Genomic DNA, 26,617 nt, shown 5'->3' with positions numbered 1-26,617 from the left:
GAAACTAGTCATATAGTGTAAAAGAAGAGGAAAGCCCATGGAGTAATCTGTATTGGGGTATTGTTTTTAGATTTTGAGGTGAGATGGTGTCTGTTGTATACTTAGGTGTAACACCAGGGCTGCTTATTGGCAAGTACGGGAAAATTCTTGATATTTTGCACCCAGATTGCATTAAAAAATGATAATAAAGCAGCATTAACATTTCTATACATAATAGTTTTCCTGTGGACAGCCATATATTGCATAGTTCATCTATTTCTGTGGGTACCATGTAATGCTTTTTATCCCCCATTATGGCGCTTGCTTCCTGCTGCTGCATCACCAAAAAAAAAGCAGCTGATTGTAGAGGATTGCAGGACACCCATTGTTAGCCCAAAAAACTGCAGAACTTTTAAATATACAATTTATTTCTTTACCACAAAATGTAAATATTCCCCATGACTAGAAACATTGTAGAGTAATACAAAGTAGCCTAAACCCTGCATTGTTATACATAGTGAAATAAATAAAGAAACAATGATGGTACAGAACATAATAATTAAGACAGTCATCATGTAATAGAGGTTACAAACTCACAATAATAGATCAGTCTATTATTACGACCACAACACTCAGACCCCCCCAGTCTACCAAACCGGCCCTTTACCACCAAAGGGTTTTATGATAGTCCAAATCTAGTAGTAGACCTGCCGGGGTGCTGGTTGTTACATTCATAGCATAAACCCTGAGATGTGGTCATGTTATTGTCAAGTGATGTAGTTGTGTAGTTTGCAGCCAGTCCATCAACACTTTTCTCCATTACAGATCAATACACCAGAATTTGATTCTAGGACTGTTGTGTGATATATCTTGTCCTACTTATTCAGTGTCCCATGCTTTGTAGACGGCCTCACTCTTCATATGTGCAGTATTTCCCTGAGGTCACATGGCCAGAAGTATGGTCCATTACTGGCTATTCCTTTTTCTTAAAGCCTGGCAAATGCAACAGAAATTACAGATAAATCCAGGTATTACAGATATTCAACTGATCAAATCATTCCTGAAATACCCTATGCTTTTATATAAAGATTACCACTAAAACAAAGGGAAACAGTTGTTAATACGCATATGTAATGTTTTCTGTTCTTGGAGACATTTTTTCTGGATACCACATCACATTGTAAATAAAGAAAGTTACAGTCAACACCCTCTCTAATCTAAATGGCAGATAACAGGGAACAAAAGATTGTAACCGACTGACAAAATATTAGTAGCCTGACATTTTAATTTCAACAACAAAAACCTGAAAAAAATGTATTTACCCAGTGTAACTCTTGACAATAAAGGCATAAACTGCTCCACAACAGTCCGGATTCTGTAAACTGAACAGAAAAACAATAATTTTACATATTGAGGGTAAAAATACAATTACGGTAGTTCCTAATATTCTATATGGGACATTGTACAGAAAATGATAAGAATTTTTCCATTCAAAAATAGTTTTTGTAGCAGTTTGAGTATGTGAGGACAACACTGCAGCTGTTGCAGAACTTCTTTTTAAGAGAACATACCAGCTCTCTTGTCTAAGTAAAATAATTGTTACAATTCTGAAGCGTATCTTCTTTTAAATTTGTGGTATGCTATCCCTCTGTTATTCCTCCGAAATATTTATGAATATTGCCAACTGGGTTTTACCAATACTCTTGACAAATGGGTAAGTTCCTACACACTCTGACACTGTCCAATCCCTGCTGACAGTACTAGAGTGGGCAAGGACACACCGGTAACACCCAACTGTCTAGTAGAAATTACAGAGGTACATGCCAGAGTTTCAAAAAAAGATGGTCCAGAACTGTTCTTTTATAGGCAATACAATTATTTACTAAAAGGTCCCCTCAATTCATGTCTATGGGAGGGGGCGTGACGGCCAATCACGCCCCCTCCCATAGACATGAATGAAGGGGGCGTGACGTGACGTCAATAGGGGGTGTGGCAGCAACATCATGTCCCCATCTCGGAGCCAGCGCCCGGCACAGAATGCTGGGGGCTGCACCGAGATCACGAGGGTCCTCAGCAGCGGGACCCCTGCGATCATACATCTTATCCCCTAGAAGGATAGGGGATAAGATGTATAAAGCTAGAATACCCCTTTAAGCACTATATGTCACTGCCAACAACAGCGATCAGTGACTGAGTGCTTCTGAGCGCCTATGTATCGCACATAACAATATTTACAAATATTTCTCCTTACCCAGGCCAAAATAGATCCCAATGGTTTCCAGTGTTGCAAATGCAATTAAACCAATTCCGGCAGAAACTGTCCAGTCTGAAACGGGAAGCAAGACAGATATTGGAACGTGTTACACAGATTAGTACTCTGTACCTTGTGATTTAATATAAGCATGTTGCCATCATTTCCATGCATGAATGATCACAATAGTATAACCTTGGGGTAGCTCCTGCCGCTGGTATGAGGCCTTTTGGAAAATGGTTACCAAGCCCTAGATTGACTCAGTGGTGATTTCATGTTGGCACTGCCCTCTCCAGATAATACAAATTCTTGGTAAACAAGGGGGTGTGGAAATGACCCAAGAGTAACGGAATGAGAATAGAAGGGGTTACACATATTATATTAATAATTTTATCATTCAGGGTGGGGGAGGTAGAGTCACTAGTGGTATAAATCTGTTCTTATAAGAATAGTTTCCTTTAGGCTAAGTCTCCACTTGTTTGTGTCCTGCAAAAACACCCAGAAAAAGCCACTTTCAGGGCACAGCTAGGTTTTTTTTTTCATTCGGGAAAAAATATTGCGGCCAGTTGTTAGCTGAAAGTCAATAGGAAATTAGCTTGTATATTTTTGCATGTAAGGGCATTGGAGGACATGTATCATTATTTGTCTATTGTAGACACAGTTCTACCCCTTTACACTGCTGTCTAATTTACACTGCTGTCTAATTTACAGTGCTGTCTAATTTACACTCTTGTCTAATTTACACTCTTGCTCAGAATTTACTGAGGCTGTGCATGTCCTTTGATAAATCTTGTACAAATATAGAAACGCCCCCCCCCCCCCTCGCTCTACCGTACACTCCTTCTCTACCTCACAGGAAAAGTGGACGTAGGGATTTTGTTCTATTATTTGAGGTCGAATTCCATTGAGGTTTTTTGTCCATCAGGAAAAAAACGCCAGAAAAACTGTCCCAGCTTTTTCTTGTGTTTTGTCAGTTTTTCTTGCATTTTTTACTTTTGCTGGTGTGTGGAAACAAAAAAATTTACTAAACTTTTTGTTGTTTTTTTTTTCTTCGAAAATTTAGATACGTGAATGCGGAGGGCTAAGTCCGATTTGGTCGATTGCGACAATGAACAGCGTTTTTTTTTAAATGTCAATAAAAGGGTTAACGAGGGCTGTGGGGGAGTGTTTTTTTTTTAAATACATTTTTTTGTTGTGTTTTTTATAATTGAATTTTCAGGCTTAGTAGTGGAAGCTGTCTTATACGGAATCCATTACTATGCCAGGGCTTAGCGTTAGCCCCCAAAACATCTAGCGCTAATCTCCAATTATTACCCCGGTACCCACCGCCACAGGGGTGCCCGGAAGAGCCGGTACCAACAGGCCCGCAGCGTCAAAAATGGCACTCCTGGGCCTAGGTGGTAACAGGCTTGCATTATTTATCCAGGGGAGGGCCAGTAACAATGGTCCTCGCCCACTCTGGTAACATCAGGCTGTTGCTGCTTTGTTGGTATTGTGCTGATACTGAAAAAATTAGGGAACCACACACTTTTTTAAATTTTATTTATTTATAAAAAAAATAAACGCATAGGGTTCCCCCCATGTTCAGTATCAGACAGATACCAACCAAGCAGCAACAGCCTGATGTTACCAGGGTGGGTAAGGACCATTGTTACTGGCCCTCCCCAGCCTAAATAACGCCATCCTGTTACCACCTAGGCCCAGGAGCGCCATTTTTGACGCTACGGGCCTGTTGGTACCGGCTCTTCCCGGCACCCCTGTGGCGGTGGGTACCGGGGTAATAATTGGGAGTTAGCGCTAGCTGATTTTGGGGCTAACACTAAGCCCTGGCTTAGTAATGGATTCCATCTATAAGATGGCTTCCACTACTAAGCCTGAAAATTCAACTATAAAAAACACGACACATTAAAAAAAAAAATGTATTTAAAAAAATCACTCCCCCACAGCCCTCGTTGACCAGCTTTTTTTTTTATTTCAATAAAATGGTTAACGTCGCAGTCCACCGAATCTGAAGTAGTCCTCCGCATTCACGTATCTGAAATGAGAAGAAAAGAAAAACAAGAAATATGGGTTAGTACATTTCTTGCGCTCTCCCCTGGGAAGAGCGCACATAATGCAGCGTGTTCCTAAACAGGGAGCCTCCAGTTGTTGCTAAACTACAACTCCCATCATGGGGGGCAGTAGTTAAGCAACAGCTGGAGTCTCCCTGTTTGGGAACACTCTGTTCCCATTATGCAAAACGCATAATGTGAACAGAGATCTGTCCCTCTGCCCTTGGACTACTACTATCATGGGACAGAGTCTGTCCCACGATGGGAGTAGTTGTAGTACCGCACTTGCACATCCCCCGGCTGCGGGCCTTTTAGGACTACTGCTGCCATCATGGACAGACTCTGTCCATGATGAGAGTTGTAGTCCAGGGGTTGAGGTGCAGATTGCACCGGGTCATTCTGCAGAGACCCGCTGCGATCTGCATTTAAGTTAACTAGCCGGGCGGTACATGCGTCTACATCGCGCTGCCCGCGGCTTCTGTATACACTGACATAATTCATAATCCCCGCCGGGAGAGGAGAGCTCTGATTGGTCAATAGGTATTCTCCAATCAGAGCTCTCCTCTCCCGGCGGGGATTATGAATTATGTCAGTGTATATAGAAGCCACGGGCAGCGCGATGTAGACGCATGTACCCCCCGGCTTGTTAACTTAAATGCGGATCGCAGCAGATCATTCTCTGGAGATCTGCTGCGATCCGCATTTATTATACAAAGCGGTGGTACATGCGTCTACACTGCGGCTTCTATATACACTGTCATAATTCATAATCCCCGCCGGGAGAGGGGAGCTCTGATTGGAGAACAGTTATTGACCAATCAGAGCTCTCCTCTCCCGGCGGGGATTCTGAATTATGTCAGTGTATATAGAAGCTGCGGGCAGCGCAATGTACGGTAGCCGCATGTACCGCCCGGCTTCCTAACTTACATGCGGATCACAGCGGGTCTCTGAAGAATGACCCGGTGCAATCTGCACCTCAGCCCCTTGACTACAACTCCCATCATGGGCAGAGTCTGTCCATGATGGGAGTAGTAGTCCTATAAAGTCCCGCAGCCGGGGGATGTGCAAGTGCCATCCCTCAGCGCTGCGGTACTACAACTACTCCCATCATGGGACAGACTCATGATAGGAGTAGTAGTCTAAGGGCATAGGGGCAGATCGCAGCAGATCATTCTCCAGAGACCTGCTGCAATCCGCATTTATTAACTATACAAGCCAGCGGTACATGCTGCTACACTGCACTGCCCGCCAGCTCCTATATACAGTTCTTATAATTCATAATCCCTGCCGAGAGAGGGGAGCTCTGATTGGTGGATAGCTATTGACCAATCAGAGCTCCTGTATCCATGCGGCGGGGATTATGAATTATGACAGTGTATACAGGAGCCACGGGCAGCGCAGTGGACCCGCATGTGCCGCTGGCTTGTACAGTTATTAAATGCTGATCACAGCGGGTCTCTGCAGAATGATCTGCTGCGATCTTGGACTTGGACTATAACTACCATCATGGGCAGAGTCTGTCCATGATGGGAGTAGTAGTCCTATAAAGTTCCGCAGCCGGGTGATCACAAGTGTCCATAATCATTACATTGTTATTAAAAGGTACATGGATTTTAAGTATCACAGAGATAATCTGACTAGCGGCAGAAGCAGAGTAATCTCCGCAATCCGCTCTGAAAAGTGACATTGATGATTTAGAGCATCTTGTTAAGTGCAACTTAAAAAGGTACATGTGGAAAATTTTGAGGTGTAAAGTAAAAGTACGCAGTTAATAAATCCGTGACTACTATAGATGTCACTCCAAGGTACCCCATATCACGACATCAGGAGGAAATGCTATCAGAATGTACGCAAAAAAAAAGACGCAATCATAAGATTACATTTGGAAACCATCTATTATTTAATGTTCACAATATCATTGCCTTGTTGTACTTACCAGAGTAGTAGTATTCACATACCAGGACTGCACCCAGGGCAAAACACACAATTATGAAGTGAAAAAATTCATCTATGAACAAAAATCAGACTGTATTAGAATACCATTTACCATGAAGAAAAGTGACTATAAAACAAGGTTAGGGCTCTATATATTCACTAAAAGGGGTACTCCGCCCCTAGACATCTTATCCCCTATCTTGCATGCTTGGAATAAAGCTATTGCATGCTGGGAATAAAGTTATTTGTCTACACTATTCTCTGGTCCCTCAGCGCCTGAAGTTCCATTTTTGGAGGTGGATTGTGGTATTTCTGGTTACTTGTGGAATGGCAGCAGTGGGCTATTGATATATACCTTTCTCCATGTTGTGCTGGTTGTTGCACAACACTTTATGGTAAGCGCTCATCTACAATTGGCGTTTGTCATTATTGGAGATAATACACTATGGAGCGCTCCTTCTCTCTCTTTTTCTATCCCCTATCTTGGCTGTAGCTGGATGAGTGGCGATGCGGGGCAGAGGCTTGTGATGTCGCAGTTATGCCCTGCTTGAGACCTCACGGCTATGCCCCCTCAATGCAAGTCATATATTTGCATTGAGGGGGCGTGGCCGTGACGTCACGAGCGGATGTGGCTGTGATGTCACAAGCCTCCGGCACTGCACGCAACGCTCTAAACAAACGCCGGGTGCAGCAGGGAGATCGCGGGAATAAGATGTCTAGAGGCGGAGTACCCCTTTAAGATTATACACACATTCGGACATCAATGCATGGCCAGCACTCAGTGTACATATAAAATCTTTACAGCTTTATTTCCGTCTTGCATAAAAAGTTTACACAGAAATACCAGCTAATAAAAGTCCATTAAGTTTCAGTCCTTGCTGGACCTTACTCATGCCTGAAGGGCCAGTAGTGCTGGCAGTGCATTGTTGCCTTAGCTATACAAATAGGAGTCTATAAGACGTTCATCATTAACCAAGGTGAGCTGTATGTGCTATATTTGTATACATATCCAGATATATAGTAAGAATGTATGTGTGTTTGAAAATGTTTAACTTCCATCTCTTACAACTCTAAAAGAGTTAAAACATAAAAGTACACAATATTTTAAATAGCTTTTATTTAACTAATGGGAAGCTGTAGAAATCTGTATGCAATGAGCTCCCTCAACAGACCGCTGAAGGGAAGGATCAGTGCAGAACCTTCTGTCACTATATAACATCAGACTATATAGCAATGGGGAGGTTTTAGATACACTGCTGCAAATAAAAGATTAGAGTAAATAGGCTGAGGACATACCATCTTTCTTTATTCCCCATCCTCTTCTATGAGTTCCATGGAATTTTCCTTGTTGCCGGTCGAGTTTACCTACCCAAAAAAGCAAAGGAATATAATGATGACATAATACAAACACAAATATATGTGATGATAAAACAAAGTGTGTGTTGGGGGGGGTTTGAGATAGAATAAATAAAAACTAACAGTAAAAATGTCTGGCTTTTTCCCTCAAAAAGTTTAGTAGAAATTTGAAGAACTAATTATAGAAGATATCCAGCCAAAATTGGTAAAACTAAAACCATAAATATGTTCACTCAACTCCACAAGACCCCCATAGCCCCCATAAACAGCCTGTGAAAATCCGACTGCAAAAATAATATGTAAATCCATCAGTCACTGCGCTTCTTTTGTGAGCTGCGGAAAGGGCTGCTTTGCGAGAGCTGTGCAAGTCACATGGTTAGAGAAGCAATGAATATAGATGAGGGGGTTGTGTGTGCCTCAGCCAGTCAGGGACAATCCCACACTGCACACTGAAGCTGAGGAGAAGAGAGTGTGACTTTATAACGTGACGTGTGGGGCCAAGAAAACTGGTGCCCGACTGTCATAATGTGTGATAAAAACTACTGAACTTCCTGCCTGGAGAAAAAGCTAAATGAAGCATGGCATGTGCTTAGCAAAGACTACACTTGTACATTGCAAAGTTATATAACTTTAACATGTGCAACTATTTAAAAGTAATTTCATTTGGCCAAAGTTCTCCTTGAAAAGCATTACGTTACGTTAAGAAACTGTGCAGAACCTCTTTCTTTAGGAAACTGCATTGTCGGAAAAATATTGATGGGGGTATTGACCACAAACACCAGACCAGACCTGTCCTGAGGGCAAAATCAGATGCCATAATAGGAGGCCCTAATTGATACTTGTTATGGGGTCCCCTTTCTTTTATGTACACCACTGCCGGAGACATCACTGTACACTGTGCATAGGATGCTGCGAACAATCACTGGTCACACTGGTCATGTGCGATAACATTTTGTTAAAGGGGTTTCCCCATAAAAAAAATTTAAATAAGGGACTCGAATATAATATAATAACAAAAACCTGTTCCAATCCTGTGGGCATAGGCTCTGGTGGGTTTTCAAAGGCCAAATAACCCCTTTAAATCTGGAACTCTTGTCATGACTTCAGCAGTTTGTTACTTAAAGGGGTACTCCCGTGGAAAACTTATTTTTTTAAATCAACTGGTGCCAGAAAGTTAAACAGATTTTTAAATTACTTCTATTAAAAAATCTTAATCCTTCCAGTATATTTTATGGGCTGTATACTACAGAGGAAATGCTTTTCTTTGTGGATTTCTCTGATGTCACGACCACAGTGCTCTCTGCTGTCCATTTTAGGAACTGTCCAGAGCAGCATATGTTTGCTATGGGGATTTTCTCCTGCTCTGGACAGTTCCAAAAAATGGACAGCAGAGGCCAGCAGAGAGCACTGTGGTCATGACATCAGAGAAATCCAAAAAGAAAAGCATTTCTTCTGTAGTATATAGCCCCTAAAAAGTACTGGAAGGATTAAGATTTTTTTTAAATAGAAGTGATTTACAAATCTGTTTTCTGCTTTCTGGCACCAGTTAATAAATAAAAAAAAAAAAAAATTTTTCACGGGAGTACCCCTTTAATATTAATGTATGGTTTACTATACAGTACTTTGTATTTGTATAATTCTCTGTTCTTGTTTTAACAGCACCATCTAGTGACCGTTTGCATACACTGTAGATGTTCACATTATGACTCATTTAAGCTTCCATAACCTGTAGCCCAGTGGTCTCCAACCTGCATACCTCCAGATGTCGCAAAACTACAACTCCCAGCATTCCCGGACAGCCGTTGGCTGTCCGGGCATGCTGGGAGTTGTAGTTTTGCAACATTTGGAGGTCCGCAGGTTGGAGACCACTGCTGTAGCCTATTAACCCTTTAAATCCAGCAATGCCGGCACGCGCGCGCCCTAAGGGATGGGGATGCGCGTGTCGGTGAAGCAGAACAGGAGAACAGCTGGGCGCAGAGAAAGGTGAGGATGGCATAGCGAGTCTCCGAGCTGCCGCAGGCACTGGATGGGGAGTGTTCACGGCCGTAGAGCACGGCCAGAGCGTTGCCCCTAGCAATGCCCAGGACACGAGTGCGGGCGCACTGCGAGTCCCAGGAAGGGCAAAGACAGGGGAGAGGGAGCGCTCACGGTCAAGATGGATGGCTGGAGCGCTGCCGATAACAGATGCTTATCATCATCTAACATATATGTGTTTTAGGTAACCTTCATGTCGTGCACATATTTGTATCTGCATTACCTTGTAAAGTAATGTGTTATAGGCACTGTCATATGTTAGCATGCATTCGTAAGTGCGTTATTTTTCTGTTCCTTCGTTTCACCACATATATCCTTGCAAAGTTGAAGAAGTTGGACATGGCTCCGTTGTCAATGAATTGCCGGGGATGGTTTAGCTGTCTGTCAAGTTTTGCACCCTCACACATAAGGGGGACGGAACAAAACCACTTGTAAGTTTACAATAGTTTTAATACTGTATATCAGTTTTCACTGTTGCATTTGGTTTATAAAATTAATTACAGACATTCTACTGTTTAAGAGGACATTCACACATGTGTATTTTGCTGCAGATTTTCCACAGTGGATTTTGCTACCTATTTAAAGGACAACTGCAGCTTCATTACACTTATCCCCGACCGCTGGGACCCCCCCGACCTCCCTAACGGGGCGCCGCCATAAGCGCTCATGGTGAGCACTAAGGCGCGTAGCGTTGACCTAGAGGTCGACGGTGACGCCCCGTCTCCTCCCCGTCCTCATACAGTTCTATGGGGGATGCGGGGAGGCACGAACGCTGCCTCTCCGCCTCTCCCATAGAGATATATGGAGGAGGCGTGCCGGCCACAACGTCATGCTGCGGCTGGCACGCCCCCTGCATGGGAGAGCCGCGGCCCCGTACAGGAGATCGCCTGGGGCCCCAGTGTTCGGACCCCCCGCGATCAAACACTTATCCCCTATCTTTAGGATAGGGGATAAGTGTTTGTAACGCTGCAGATGTCCTTTAAGTAAATGGGTAGCAAAATCAGCTGTGGAAAATCTGCAGCAAAATACGCATGTGTGAATGTCCTCTTATCAAGTTTTTTATGTAATTGATGAAAATAATCCCCATCCCAACCTGAAAATGTCTGCATCGACTTGTAGATCACCCTCTTCATCTGCAGATATGGCTGTGCTGCTTCATTTAAAATTTCTGCTTAGTCATGAAGATTTTAATATTACCTCTGTCAGAAGCAGAAATGTCCTCATCTTCATTGACATTTTTCTCTTCCAGATGGTTCTTTTCTGTAAGCATACAGCATACTAATAACACACTGGACATCACTGAATACTCTCTTTGCTCTCCATTTCAACAACACAGGGTTAAAGCAACCAAATCTAAACATTCAGGTGATCAGCAGGCAGCTATGCTCTGAATGGAGCCGTCTAATTTTGCTGCATGTAAATTTGGATGGAGAATCATGTGTGTGTCCATATAGCACTGTCTATGTACAATGCATTCTGAAAGTCTTAAAGGGGTAGTCCAGGATTGGAAAACATATCCCCTATCCTAAGGATAGGAATATGTTTCAGATCTGGGATCCCCCGCGATCTCCCGTACGGGGCCCAGGCTCTCCGGACAGATAGAGTGTGTTGACCACCGCACGAAGCAGCACCCAACACGCCCCCTGAATACAGCGCTATGGCAGAGCTGGAGGTTGCCAAAGGCAGTGCTCCGGCACTGAATTAATGAATGAAGCCTACATGCGGGACGTGTCGGCTTCATTCATTCATTCACCGCCGCCGGTTCCCTATATGTCCCGCTGCTGCCCTGCTCCAAGAAGATGAGGAGCAGGCAGCAAGAGGGGAAATAAGGACAATGGGGGGAATAAAGATGAGCACACTGGGGCCAATAAATTATTATAAACACACTGCGGTCAATGGATTATTATAAACACACTGGGGCCAATAAATTATTATAAACACACTGGGGTCAATGGATTATTATAAACACACTGGGGCCAATAAATTATTAGAAACACACTGGGGCCAAAGAATTATTATAAGCACACTGGGGCCAATGAATTATTATAAACACACTGGGGCCAATGAATTATTATAAGCACACTGGGGCCAAAGAATTATTATAAGCACACTGGGGCCAATGAATTATTATAAGCACACTGGGGCCAAAGAATTATTATAAGCACACTGGGGCCAATGAATTATTATAAACACACTGGGGCCATTAAATTATTATAAATATGCATGGGGCATACATTTGGGGGTCAAAGTAGTAGTTTAAAAACCCCACCAGGAGCCCTGAATGGCTCCTCGGTGCTGGCCATTCAGGGCTCCCGGAGGGGATTTCAAAATGAAAGTTTACACAGTAGTATATACATTGCAGGGGAGCGCAGCATGCCGCCTGCTCCCCTGCTTTATAACTGCTGATCGCATCGGGTCTCAGAAGTGAGATCCGGTGTGATCAATCCCTTATGCCCTGTACTACTACTCCCAACATGGAACAGACTCTTTTCCATGATGGGGGTTGTAGTACAAATACTAATGTAGCCTCCTCAGCTGCCGGCAGCTGGGGGAACTACTACTCCCATCATGGAAATGAGTCTGTTACATGATGGGAGTAGTAGTAGTCCCTCAGCACTGCAGGAGTCTGCTGATGTCACCTCTTCTGAGCATGCTCAGAAGTAATAACAGTTCAGAAACGGATATTATAAACCAGGGGCAAACGGATGACATTAATTTCATCCGTTTGCCATAGACTTCCATGTCAAATTTATAATATCCGTTTCTATACTGTTATTTTTGACGGGAGAAAAAATACTGCATCCACAGTCTTTTCTCCCGTCAAAAAAAACATAACAGGAAACAAATGTGTGATAAAGGATTGTAAAAAAAATGGGATTATTTTACAGCTGTTTGCAACCAATTTAAAAATTATCAAACAGATTGCAGAACGGGCATTTATTAAAGGATGCAAACGGTTGTGTGAACAAGCCCTTAAGAATACCACTGCAGGGAGGGAGAAGGAGGTATGGCTGTTAGGTCTTTGTATATGTATGATCATGTGTATGCAGCAGAGCTGAGTGTGTGATTGTGTGTATGCAGCAATGCTGAGTGTGTGATTGTGTATGCAGCAGAGCTGAGTGTATGATTGTGTGTATGCAGCAGAGCTGAGTGTGTGATTGTGTATTCAGCAGAGCTGAGTGTGTGATCGGGTGTATGTAGCACAGTCGAGTGTGTGCGTGGTCATGCTTACACATAATCACACATTCAGCTCTGCTCTGTACACATATCGCACACTAATTTCTGCTATATGTACATGATCACACACTCAGCTCTGGTACAGGTACACAGTGTTTACCAACCAGGGTGCCTCCAGCTTTTGCAAAACTGCAACTTCCAGCATGCCAAGTTTTGCAACACTTGGTGGCATTCTCATTGGTAAACACTATAATAAAGTTAAGGGGACAGATTGTTCACCAAATTACATATTTTTTAAACCCAGACATTCTGTGTACTTTATAAAGATTTATGAGCTGCTGACTCAAATTAGTGTAATCATATAAAGCAAACATAATCCTTAATCATTGTTAATGTACAAATCTTAAAAAAGCTGTAAAGCAGTAAACTGCTGCAAACTGCTGCAAACCAAGAAATCTAGGGTTTTGAAGATAAACAGTAGACATACCATTTGTATGAAGTAAGGCATCTTCTTCCTCATTCTTTGTGGTTATAAAGGGCCTAACAGTTCCTACAGAGGCAGCTGGCCTAGGAGGGCCTAATATATAAGACAATCTTTATTAGTTTCTATTTACAGTCTTCTGATGTTATGACTAATTCATATTAACAGACCAACACAAAAGACTGGAATAATGAATTATATGAACCATAAGGATATAAACAGTACAATATTATTTAATGAACATATTGCTAAAAGTCTAAAAAATGTTATATTACCTCTCCATCCCTCACACGTACAAACATAGGGGGAGATTTGTGAAAACCTGTCCAGAGGAAAAGTAGCTGAGTTGCCAATAGCAACCAATCAGATCACTTCTTTCATTTTCCAGAGGCCTTTTAAAAAAAATGAAAGAAGCAATCTAATTGGTTGCTATGGGTAACAACATTTTCTCTGGACAGGTTTTAATAAATCTCCCCCCTAGACTACATATAATACTGCCCTCTGGATGTCTGAAAGTGCCAATATTGACAGCATAAAAGCTTCTGCAGCAAAAGACCATGGACTGTGTCTGGTACTGCAACCGATCCCCATTCAAGTAAATGGATGAATATAGAGACCACAGACCATAAAGCTATGTTTCATCTCTAATCTCTAGGTAGCTGTAATTGGCTATTGTAAAAGTCTATTGCCTCTGGAATACTGAGGGAATCTTAAAATCCCCTGTTGAGGGTACTTAAGACCTGGAGATAACAAACATTTCTTCAGAGATTCTCCAGGGTAAAGTTTTGGGGCTCATTCACAATGCAGAATTAAGCAAGGAAAATTTCTTCACGGAATTCCACTCTGGATCTGGATCGTTAATGGAGCAGAAATAATGATGAATAACCATTTATATTGCAAGGAATTTGCAGTGGAAATAAATGCCAAAAATCAGTCCCATTGACTTATTGGCTTTTACTAACGGAGTACGAAAAATTGAACATGAATTCAAATCCTTGTCAGAAATGTTTATGAGGAAATTACTCATAATCACTGAAATCCCACTAAATTTGATGGGAAAGGGATGCAAGGCGGAATCTGCATGGAATTTCCATAGAAATGTTGCTGACATAACTGTTGTATTAGTTTGTTATTTTGACCTGTGATGACCCTGCACTTATTCACAGTAGGGTTTCTCTTCAAGTTGTGGAGTCACTGTTTAGGTAGACTACGCAATAGGCAGGAACTAGAGAGCTCTATATCCCTGTCCATACGGGACAACTGTTCTCTGGGATAGTTAGAAATCCCAGAATCCTGTACATTGCTTAGCGTAAAGACTGCATTTCAAGAGAACGTGTACAGTACTACTACTGAATAAGCAAGGCACGCCAGATTTGAGCTTACCAGGGAGCAGAGTCATAGGATTGCTGTAGAAACGAATGAAGCTTAACTTTACAAGGGCACCAATTTATTGGGTGCAGAGGCAACAGTTGTACCAAGAACCTTGTTTACGAGGAAAGACGGCCAAAAGAAGTCACCAGATGTCACCGGTACTAATAACTGCACATGTAAGCTGGATAGTCCTCTTATAGATTTTACAGTTTCAAGAAACAACTTTGGATTTAAGATTATTTTTTTTTAATCGGGATCTTTACAAGGTATGTAAATGAACTGTGAATTGGTGTTCAAAGGTAAAGTTGTACCTAAGAACAGATAAAAAGACTAACTTACCTTGAAAAAGTACAGGTGTAGATGTATGCAACATTTCTGAGACTTTATGTTGTAATAAATGGAGTGTCCTGTCTTTCATATTTGATATAAGTGCCATCTTCTCATCTACAAATGGAGGAGAAGCCATAATAGTACATATGACAAGAAACTAATGATAGGCAATTGTACATGTTCACTAAAAATTATGTATACCTAAAGGGGTACACCAGGAAAAAACTGGCATGAAGGAATACATTTTTACACTTTTTTGCAATTTTGGAGTGCTGCGCCATTGTTTTCTATTACGTGGACTTTGATCGAGTCGGGGCGCTGGCACCGGGCCTCTAATGGTGAAGTAGTGCTGCATTGTTTTTGAATATATATATATAAACTTTTTTTATATATATCATCTGGCTACAGAAAGTTAAACAGATTTGTATATTACTTCTATTAAAAAATCTTAATCCTTCCAATAATTATCAGCTGCTGAAGTTGAGTTGTTCTTTTCTTTCTGGCAACAGTGCTCTCTGCTGACATCTCTGCTTGTCTCGGGAACTGCACAGAGTAGAAGAGGTTTGCTATGGGGATTTGCTTATACTCTGGACAGTTCCTGAGACACGTGTCATCAGAGAGCAATTAGACAGAAAATAACAACTCATCTTCAGCAGCTCATAAGTACTGAAAGGATTAAGATTTTTTTTTATAGAAGTAATTTACAAACCTGTTTAACTTTCTGGAGCCAGATGATATATATAAAAAAGTTTTTTCCTGGAATACCCCTTTAACCCTACACTGGTGCATAAAGGGAGGGCTTATGGGTGAAGTGACTGAGCCCCGACCTCTACCATCTGCTTCCACCACTCCATTGGCGACCATGCAAGGAACAGGGAAGAAAAGTACGGTATCATGGGCTCTCACAACCCCCGTCTAAGCCAAGACCCTTGCTGACCACTTCGAGATGTGAAGTGCTGTGGTGACCTATCAGCAAATAAAATGACTACTCTAGTCTGGTTACTGATTTAGGAACATAAATATATCTGTTATACTGTAGATACAATTGTCATTGTACACTGTATGAAGCATGGCAACATATTCTGCTGCTCCAGTGTATGTATGGTGGTATTGCTATGGAACTGCAATGCAAACTCATTTTTATTTGCAATATCCTTTTGTCCCATAAATAAGATGGTATACTCGCACAATATATTAAAGGGTTATCCATATACTTTAATCTGGACCTGCCTGTGGACACTATGCTGCTATAGTATGCAGGGGTGTAACTAGAATTCATGAGGCCCTAAAACAAAATGAGATGTGACCCACCACCTTATAACAGGAAACTAAAACAGCAGCATTTGTAGCAATAAGTAAAGGTCGCGATATTAACTCCATTTATCAGTCACCAACATGATATTCCTAACAAAAAGGTTCAGTGTTCCTGTACCTGAGTGGACCTCTCGATAACTGGGCCCCATAGCACCTGCGGCAGCTATGGTTCTGCCCATGGTATGTAGTATATATATATATATATATATATAGGTCCATACTGTATTGTACCTCTGTGTGCCTGTAATATCGAGTATTTTTCCTGAAGGATTCCTAATATCTATGTAGATTATACAATGGAAATTAAAAATAACAATACACACACAATAAATACCATTTTCCTTGCAGCTGGGAAGCTCTCCATACGCTTTCTCATCATTCATGTTTAGTAATAGGTAAAATATTGCAACTGCTTGCGGGCCTTTCTCATCTATAGACTCCAGGAGAGCCAACTGCTTGTCAGGAGGGTTACTGAGCTGAACTATCTGGAACACAAATGTTTATGGCTGGTAAACTCATTCTTTTTACTTAACTATATATGTACAGGGGTATAAAAAATAAAATATAATATACATAATATAATATCAGGGCTCAAGTCCTGCAGGAACGTGTGGGAACTGAGTTCCTGCACTTTTTCCACAGCAGGAACATCATTCCCATTAGCAGTACAAGCCCTTCAGTGTAAATCTTGGGTGAGTTCCCACACTTTTTTTTCCAGGACTTGTCCCCTGTATAATATACATGGGGAACATAATTTTCCCATTGTTTCCCTGCAGCCCCTTAAAACATTACCGCAATTTGTAAAAACTTTTGACATTTCACTCAGACTCAGATTAGTCAGCAACAATATTAAGTGCCGATTTACAGCAGTGTTCCTGTGTTTCTCCATAGGCAACACACAGGCCTGCATTATGGTGATCGCTTGGCCATTTGCTTAAAGGAGTACTCCGTTGCTCAGCGTTTGGACCTCTGCCCCCTCATAACGTCACGCCCCGCCCACTCAATGCAAGTCTATGGGAGGGGGCGTGATCAGCCCCTCAATGCAAGTCTATGGGAGGGGGCGTGATCAGTCCCTCAATGCAAGTCTATGGGAGGGAGCATGATCACGTCACCTCCCATAGACTTGCATTGAGGGGCTGATCACGCCCCCTCCCATAGACTTGCATTGAGGGGCTGATCACGCCCCCTCCCATAGACTTGCATTGAGGGGCTGATCACGCCCCCTCCCATAGACTTGCATTGAGTGGGCGCGCGTGACATTATGAGGGGGCGGGGGTCCAAACGCTGAGCAGCAGAGTACCCCTTTAAGAAAATGGCCAAGCGATCACCATAATGCAGGCCTGTGTGTTGCCTATGGAGAAACACATGAACACTGCTGTAAATCGGCACTTAATATTGTTGCTGACCAATCTAAATTTTTGACATGTCTGAGTGAAATGTCAAAAGTTTTTACAAATTGCAGTAATGTTTTAAGGGGCTGCAGGGAAACAATGGGAAAATAGTTTGTTCCGAAATCTGAGCAGCAGTGTACCCCTTTAATGCTGACATTCTTCTACCTATAGAATAGGGATTACGATGATTATGGAGACAGTGCTATATTTAATATGTATGTGATTTATGAAAATTCAATCTGCAATTTTCCAAATGAACCTTTGTGCTTGAGAGGGCTCCTCTGTGAATTAAGAAGACACATGGTATGAGGCCTCTCATAGATTTTACAGTGAGACCCAGGAGCTTCAGTTTCCACCGGTGTCACTATTACTGGAATTCATCAATGCTCCACCCTCTGCTGAAAGCATTGTAGCCAGCTGGTGGCGCTATTTTTTTCCGTTATTTATAACAACTATTTATGCTGACTCTATTGGCCACACATATACATAGTATGAACTCACAGTCTCAGCTTCCTTCTCAGTGTATAAGGACAGTGATGACATCCTGCAGATGGATACATAGAAAAAACAGAAGGACGGACTAACAGCCGCATTTGTCTTTAAGTTCTCTAAATCTCTGGCGAATGCTTTCTGGAAGATATCTAAGGCAAAGCAAATGACATACAAAGTGAAAGTTGCTGCAAATCCAATCTAATGCATAGTCAGTTTAATATGGGTCTTATCAGACTTGTGCCATAGGTACGGGGATGGTGCTGAAATGGGAAATTAATGTAAAGGGGTTTACCACCAACTACACTCGCCATCTATCCGCAGGACCAGTGTCTGACTGGTGGAGGCCTGTGTCCCCCTGGAAGAATGGGGCCACCATTGGACATTGCACACTGCCACTGTGTTCAACTATATGGGCCCGACAAAGATAGTGAAGTACAGCGCTTGCCTATCTTCACCAGGCCCATAAAGTTTACTGTAGTAGAAAAGAAATCCAGGCACTCACTATTTCTTCTGCCAAGTGTTATGTGTTTATTAAAACACAGTGCAAGTACAAGTTGACGCGTTTTGGCCAAAGCCTTTATCAGTCTGATAAACTGTCAGTCTGATAAAGGCTTTGGCCGAAACGCGTCAGCTTGTACTTGCACTGTGTTTTAATAAACACATAACACTTGGCAGAAGAAATAGTGAGTGCCGGGATTTCTTTTCTACTATTGCTATTCATTTCCACGTGCACCACCAAGGGTCTTGAGTGCTGCCCCTTTTTGTTTACTCCCATAAAGTTTACTGTAGCTGTTCCGTTTAACACTAGGGGTACACTGGACCCTTGTTCTTCTGAACGGTGAGGGTCCTAGTGGTTAAAGTTGCACAGATCAGACACTGATCTGCTTTCCTTTGGGTAGAGTAAGTGTTGTTGATGGGAAGACCCCACTAAGTACTATGTATTAGCCTACATGTCTAGAATTCACTCACAGAGCTATAAGACATAGAGAACTGGAAAAAAAGGACGACAGTAACGTGCAAAATAACCACATAAATCAGTGATCTCCAACCTGCAGCTATCCAGCTGTTAAGAACCTACAACCCCTAGCACAGTGGTCTCCAACCTGTGGCCCTCCAGATGTTGCAAAACTACAACTCCCAGCATGCCCGGACAGCCTTCGGCTGTCCGGGCATGCTGGGAGTTGTAGTTTTGCAACATCTGGAGGTCCGCAGGTTGGAGACCACTGCCCTAGCATGTCCTGACAATCTACACCTCTTGTGAAATGATGGTGGTTGTTGTTCCACATTTGAGAGATGCAGATTGTATACCACTGACATAAAGATAGCAACTACCTAAGGCAAATACCGTCCAGTATAGTCATCACTTACTTAAAGTGGATGACAGCTGAACAGGCCGCCCTATCAAAGGACAACATATTATTGCTACAGGTCAATACTAAGATTAGCCAAAATGGCACAAAAAAGCTGTTTATTGTACAGAGTTGGCACACAGAGAAATGGTTAAAGGGGTACTACCGTGGAAAACTTTTTTTTTTTTTAATCAACTGGTGCCAGAAAGTTAAACAGATTTGTAAATTACTTCTATTTAAAAATCTTAATCCTTCCAGTACTTTTTAGGGGCTATATACTACAGAGGAAATGCTTTTCTTTTTGGATTTCTCTGATGTCACCACCACAGTGCTCTCTGCTGACCTCTGCTGTCCATTTTTGGAACTGTCCAGAGAAGGGGAAAATCCCCATAGCAAACATATGCTGCTCTGGCCAGTTCCTAAAATGGACAGCAGAGGTCAGCAGAGAGCACTGTCGCTGTGACATCAGAGAAATCCAAAAATGAAAGCATTTCCTCTGTAGTATACAGCCTATAAAATGTATTGGAAGGATTAAGATTTTTTAATAGAAGTAATTTACAAATCTGTTTAATCTTTTTAGATTTCTCTGATGTCATGACCACAGTGCTCTCTGCTGACCTCTGCTGTCCATTTTAGGTACTGTCCGGAGCAGCATATGTTTGCTATGGGGATTTTCTCCTGTTCTTAAAATGGACAGCAGAGGTCAGTAGAGAAATCTAAAAAGAAAAGCATTTTCTCTGTAGTATATAGCCCCTAAAAAGTACTGGAAGGATTAAGATTTTTTTTAATAGAAGTAATTTACAAATCTGTTTAACTTTCTGGCACCAGATGATTTAAAAAAAAAAAAAGTTTTCCACGGTAGTACCCCTTTAAGTCAGGGGCATAACTATATGGGGTGCAGAGGTAGCAGTTGGCCTTAGTGCCCAAGGGAACTAAAAATATAAAAGAGAGCGCTCCATAGCGTAAAACCGACTGGGTAGGTATTGGTAGAAGGATTTTTTTTAAAACCTCTTACCCCAGGTTGTTGTGTGAGCTCACACACAACAATGGACAGCCTGTAAGGATTGTTAGAGACCGGTCTGCAGCCTCCCAACCAAGTAGATAGTGACAAATAGACTGCAAAGGTGCGGTGGGTCTTTTGCGGCGCTGACTCGGAATAGGCTCATCAGGTGAGTATAAAAGGTTTATTAAAATGCAACGCGTTTCACTGCACATGCGCGGCTTGATCATGCATCTCATGATGCCTGATGAAGCCGCGCATGTGCAATGAAACGCGGTGCATTTTAATAAACCTTTTATACTCACCTGATGTGCCTGTTCTGAGTCAGCGCCGCAAAAGACCCACCGCACCTTTGAAGTCTATTTGTCTCTTAGTGCCCAAGGGGGCCCCCTGAAAACACCTCTGCCACAGAGGAAAACACCAGTATTATAAATGACAGGTGGTAGACATGGGACCCTGTTACAGATTCTGTATTGGGGTCCTGAAGCTTTAACCCCTTAAGGACCAAGGGCGCACAGGTACACCTTTGTACCTGTACGCCCGTGGGAATTTCGGTCCCTGCCGTGCGCCGGGCGGGGACCGGACCGGGGTGACTGCTGATATCGATCAGCAGGCACCCCGCGCCAATGCCCAGGGGGGTCATCTCTCTGATCAAATCCTCAAGCCATACATGGCCATGCGGAAAACACGGGCATGGTATAAAAAAGTTGCGGTCTACATGGTACAGGTTGCCATGTACAACGCTTTTGTACTGTCCCAGTATGCTGGCAACACAGGGACATTCCTCCAGTTCCAAGAAGAAGTCCTAAAGGTCCTGATCTTTGGCGACCGGGAAAGAGCAGGCCGGACTTCCCAAGGAACTGAAGTAATAGGTGCCAGGATCATCCCTGGCCAGCACTTTCCAGGTGAGATCCCCCCCAGTGGAAAGAAGGGACGATCCCAGAAAAAATGCAGAGTGTGTAACAGGAGGGGGATACGGAAGGATACCATTACTCAATGTGACACTTGCCCTGATCATCCGGGCCTCTGCATTAAAAACTGCTTCAGGGAGTATCACACTTCCAGGCAGTACTAAATTTTCCCTCTTCATTTTAATTTTCCATAATTTGACCCCAATGTACCAAGTCCAGAGTACATTCCAAATTTTAACCCCATAAACCACTAAATTGCCCCAAAAAAAAAAACTCATCTAAAAAAAAAAAAAACTGATAAGACCTCTGGGGGTATTTTTTTCTCTTGGTCATGGGTCACTGAATCACTATCATCGGGGACTTTTTTTGTTGCCTCAAATGCGCAGCGCTCTCTCTCCACCTGAGCGGGGTGCGCATTTGAGGCAACAGGTTAGGGACGGCCACACACTTCACATTCCCAGAATGAAGATTCAGAGCACAGGGTTTGGGGCGGGCATATTTTTTTGTTTTGGCTATGCTCTGGGTCATCATTCTGGGAACATAACCTGTTTTATAATTTTATGTCCCACTGTACCCCATTTTAGTTATTTAGTGTACCCCAGTTATTTACCCCATGTAATGCCCCTTGAGGGGGGTCCCACTGTTCTGGCTCCATAGGCCGCAACGCAGAAGCTCAAGGCCCCTGAATGCGACCTGCTCCTCTGAGACCGGTGGGCATGCTGTTTACGCCCAGACTTGAGGTATGTCCTTACTCCAAAGAAATGTATTTACACATTTACAATGACATTTTCTCCTTTTACCACTTGTGAAAATGAAAAATTTGGGGTAACCCCAGCATTTTAGTGTAAAAAAAATAAAATTTTTCATTTTCACATCCCCCTTCATGAATATTTATCAAACACCTGTGGGGTGTTAAGACTCACTATACCCCTTGTTATGTTCCTTGAGGGATGTAGTTTCCGAAATAGTAGGCCATGTTTTTTTTTTTGCTGTTCTGGCACCATAGGGGCTTCCTAAATGGGACATGCCCCCAAAAATCCATTTCAGCAAAATGTGCTTTCCAAAAGCCAAATGTGACTACTTCTCTTCTGAGCATTGTAGTGCGCCCGCAGTGCACTTGACGCCCACACATGGGGTATTTTCATACTCAGAAGAGATGGGGTTACAAATTTTTGGGGGCATTTTCTCCTATTACCCCTTGTAAAAATGTAAAATTTGGTGGAAAACCAGCATTTTAGTGAAAAAAAAATCATTTACACATCCAACTTTAACGAAAAGTCGTCAAACATCTGTGGGGTGTTAAGGCTCAGCGGACCCCTTGTTACGTTCCTTGAGGGGTGTAGTTTCCAAAATAGTAGACCATGTGTTTTTTTTTGCTGTTCTGGCACCATAGGGGCTTCTTAAATGAGACATGCCCCCAAAAATCCATTTCAGCAAAATGTGCTTTCCAAAAGCCAAATGTGACTCCTTCTCTTCTGAGCATTGTAGTGCGCCCGCAGTGCACTTGACGCCCACACATGGGGTATTTGCATACTCAGAAGAGATGGGGCTACAAATTTTGGGGGGCATTTTCTACTATTACCCCTTGTAAAAATGTCAAATTTGTTGGAAAACCAGCATTTTAGTGAAATTTTTTTTTTTCATTTACACATCCAACTTTAACGAAAAGTCGTCAAACACCTGTGGGGTGTTAAGGCTCCCGCTGACCCCTTGTTACGTTCCTTGAGGGGTGTAGTTTCCAAAATAGTATGCCATGTGGGTTTTTTTTTTGCTGTCATGACACCATTGGGCTTCCTAAATGGGACATGCCCCCCAAAAACCATTTCAGAAAAACTCACTCTCCAAAATCCCACTGTCGCTCCTTCCCTTCAGAGCCCTCTACTGCGCCCGCCAAACACTTGACATACACATATGAGGTATTTCCTTACTTGAGAGAAATTGGGTTACAAATTTTAGGAAGATTTCTCTCCTTTTACCCCTTGTAAAAATTCAAAAACTGGGTTCACAAGAACATGCGAGTGTAAAAATTTAAGATTTTGAATTTTCTCCTTCACTTTGCTGCTATTCCTGTGAAACACCTAAAGGGTTAACACACTTACTGAATGTCATTTTGAATACTTTGAGGGGTGCAGTTTTTATAATGGGGTCATTTGTGGGGTATTTCTAATAAGAAGGCCCTTCAAATCCGCTTCAAAACTGAACTGGTCCCTGAAAAATTCCGCTTTAGAAAATTTTGTGAAAAATTGGAAAATTGCTGCTATACTTTGAAGCCCTCTGATGTCTTCCAAAAGTAAAAACATGTCAACTTTATGATGCAAAGATAAAGTAGACATATTGTATATGTGAGCCAAGATATAATTTATTTGGAATATTCATTTTCCTTACAAGCAGAGAGCTTCAAAGTTAGAAAAATGCTAAATTTTAAATTTTTTCATCAAATTTTGGAATTTTTCACCATGAAATGATGTAAGTATCGACAAAAATTTACCACTACCATAAAGTAGAATATGTCACGAAAAAACAGTCTCGGAATCAGAAGTTATTAACCCCTTCCCGCTATTGGACGTATGCATACGTCCAGGCGAATTACACGTTCGCGCAAATGGACGTATGCATACGTCCAAGCGATCTCCTGCTCTGCCGCGGGCAGCGCAGGAGATCGCGGGTGGGACTCAGCTGTCAATCACAGCCGGAGTCCCACCGCAGCTGCCGGGGCCGCGATCGCGCCGGTCCCGGCAGCATTAACCCCATAGATGCCGTGATCAGTCTGATCACGGCATCTATGGTGTTTGCAGGGGGAGCGCTCTCCCCCTGCACATCAATCGCGGCGCCGCGATAAAATAAGGGGGATCGGGGGTGTCCAAGACACCCTCGATCCCCCTTGAAGAGATAGGAGTGAGGTGGCAGGGTTGCCACCCCTCCTATCCCTGCTATTGATCGGCGGAGCGGCCGACCAATAGCAGACTGGGGGCAGGGGGTTAAAGTTCGGTTCCCCGTGCTATGCCCGCCCATCGGTGTCCGGGCACAGCGGGGGGAACCGTGTAGTAGCGGCGGCGGCGGCTGTGATCACGGCGGCGGTGGAGGTAAGTATGACGCCGCGTGTCCAGAGTCTGTTGCCTAGCAACATCTGCAGGGCGACAGTTTAGAGAGTGGTCTCTAAACTGTCGCCCTCCAGATGTTGCAACACTACAACTCCCACCATGCCTTGACAGCTGTTTGCTGTGTTGGCATGCTGGGAGTTGTAGTTTTGCAAGATTTAGAGGGGTTCAGGCTAGAGATCACTGACAGTGGTCTCTAAACTGTAGCCCTCCAGATATTACAAAACTACAACTCCCAGCATGCCCAGACAGCAGTTTGCTGTCTTAGCATGCTGAGATTTGTAGTTTTGCAACATCTGGAGGGCCACAGTTTAGAGACCACTGTCAGTGATCTCCAGCCTGAACCCCTCTAAATCTTGCAAAACTACAACTCCCAGCATTCAGGAACAGCAAATGGCTGTCTCGGCATGCTGGGAGTTGTACTTGCGTGCATCCAGCTGTTGCATAACTACATCTCCCAGCATTCTCTTTGGCAATCAGTACATGCTGAGAGTTGTAGTTCTGCAACAGCTGGAGGCACACTGGTTGGGAAATACCGAGTTAGGTAATAGGTTCTATTACCTAACTCAGTATTTTCCAACAGTGTGCCTCCAGCTGTTGCAAAACTACAACTCCCAGCATGCACGTTCTGTCAGTGCATGCTGGGAGTTGTAGTTCCCCCCCCCCTCCCATGTGAATGTACAGGTTACATTCACACTGGCGGCGGATTACAGTGAATTCCCTGCTTCAGGTTTGAGCTGCAGCAGCCGCAGCTCAAACTCCTAGCGGGAGACTCAGTGTAATCCGCCGTCAGTGTGAATGTAACCTAAAAACACTACACTACACTAACATAAAATAAAGAGTAAAACACTACATATACACACGTACACTGCCCCCCCCCACCACCACCCCTTCCCCCCCAATAAAAATGAAAAACGTATCCTACAGCAGTGTTTCCAAAACGGAACCTCCAGCTGTTGCAAAACAAAAACTCCCAGCATTTCCGGACAGCCATTGACTGTCCAAGCATGCTGGGAGTTTAGCAACAGCTGGAGGCACCCTGTTTGAGAATCACTGGTGTAAAATACCCCTATGTCCACCCCTATGCAAATCCCTAATTTAGGCCTCAAATGCGCATGGCGCTCTCACTTTGGAGCCCTGGCGTATTTCAAGGCAACAGTTTAGGGCCACATATGGGGTATTGCCGTACTCGGGAGAAATTGTGTTACAAATTTTGGGGGGCTTTTTCTCCTTTTACCCCTTATGAAAAGGTAAAGTTGGGGTCTACACCAGCATGTTAGTGTAAAAAAAAAACATTTTTGTACACTAACATACTGGTGTTGCCCCATACTTTAAAATTTCACAAGCGGTAAAAGAAAAAAAGCCTCCAAAATTTGTAACGCATTTTCTCCTGAGGATGGAGATACCCCATATGTGGGCGCAAAGTGTTCTGGGGACGCACAACAAGGCTCAGAAGGGAGAGTGCACCATGTAAATTTGAGGTCTAAATTGGTGATTTGCACAGGGGTGGCTGATTTTACAGCGGTTCTGACATAAGTGCAAAACAATAAATACCCACATATGACCCCATTTTGGAAACTACACCCCTCACGGAATGTAATAAGGGGTACAGTGAGCATTTACGCCCCACAGGTGTCTGACAGATCTTTGAAACAGGGGTCTGTGAAAATGAAAAATAAAATTTTTAATTTACACAGCCCACTGTTCCAAAGATCCGTCAAATGCCAGTGGGGTGTAAATTCTCCCTGCACCCCTTATTACCTTCCGTTAGGGGTGTAGGTTTAAAAATGGGGTCACATGTGGGGGGTCCACTGTTCTGGCACCACGGGGGGCTTTGGAAATGCACATGGCCAAATTCTCTCTCCAAAAGCTCAATGATGCTCCTTCTCTTCTGAGCATTGTAGTTCGCCCCCCAGTGCACTTCACGTCCACTTATTGGGTATTTCCATACTCAGAAGAGATGGGGTTACAAATTTTGGGGGGTATTTTCTGCTATTATCCCTTGTAAAAATGTAAAATTTGGGGGAAAACTAGCATTTTAGTGTAAAAAAATATTTTTTTTTTTTACATATGCAAAAGTCGTGAAACACCTGTGGG

At 43.0% G+C, this 26,617-nt stretch overlaps 1 protein-coding gene across 5 annotated transcripts in view; it reads right to left on the bottom strand.

Annotated features, from left to right (window-relative positions):
• Nucleotides 1-424: 424 nt before the first annotated feature.
• TMEM40 (transmembrane protein 40) overlaps nucleotides 425-26,617 on the bottom strand; it is a 55,389-nt gene continuing 29,196 nt past the window's right edge. For 4 of the 5 annotated variants that reach the window (XM_056528267.1, XM_056528270.1, XM_056528268.1 and 1 more), the window contains 10 exons: nucleotides 18,172-18,311; nucleotides 16,614-16,764; nucleotides 14,975-15,079; nucleotides 13,271-13,360; nucleotides 10,804-10,866; nucleotides 7,513-7,581; nucleotides 6,218-6,289; nucleotides 2,231-2,305; nucleotides 1,302-1,361; nucleotides 425-972 (listed from right to left, as the gene is read on the bottom strand). In XM_056528267.1, the coding sequence (XP_056384242.1) occupies nucleotides 953-972; nucleotides 1,302-1,361; nucleotides 2,231-2,305; nucleotides 6,218-6,289; nucleotides 7,513-7,581; nucleotides 10,804-10,866; nucleotides 13,271-13,360; nucleotides 14,975-15,079; nucleotides 16,614-16,764; nucleotides 18,172-18,311 (845 nt within the window). In that variant the 3' untranslated portion in view covers nucleotides 425-952. The remainder of the gene's footprint in view (nucleotides 973-1,301; nucleotides 1,362-2,230; nucleotides 2,306-6,217; nucleotides 6,290-7,512; nucleotides 7,582-10,803; nucleotides 10,867-13,270; nucleotides 13,361-14,974; nucleotides 15,080-16,613; nucleotides 16,765-18,171; nucleotides 18,312-26,617) is intronic. The other variant, XM_056528271.1, reaches the window with a different exon arrangement.

The sequence above is a fragment of the Hyla sarda genome, chromosome 6, assembly GCF_029499605.1.
Source record: "Hyla sarda isolate aHylSar1 chromosome 6, aHylSar1.hap1, whole genome shotgun sequence".
NCBI lineage: Eukaryota > Metazoa > Chordata > Amphibia > Anura > Hylidae > Hyla > Hyla sarda.
Note: the sequence above shows the minus strand (reverse complement) of the source record. Positions and strands in the feature narration are given on the sequence as shown.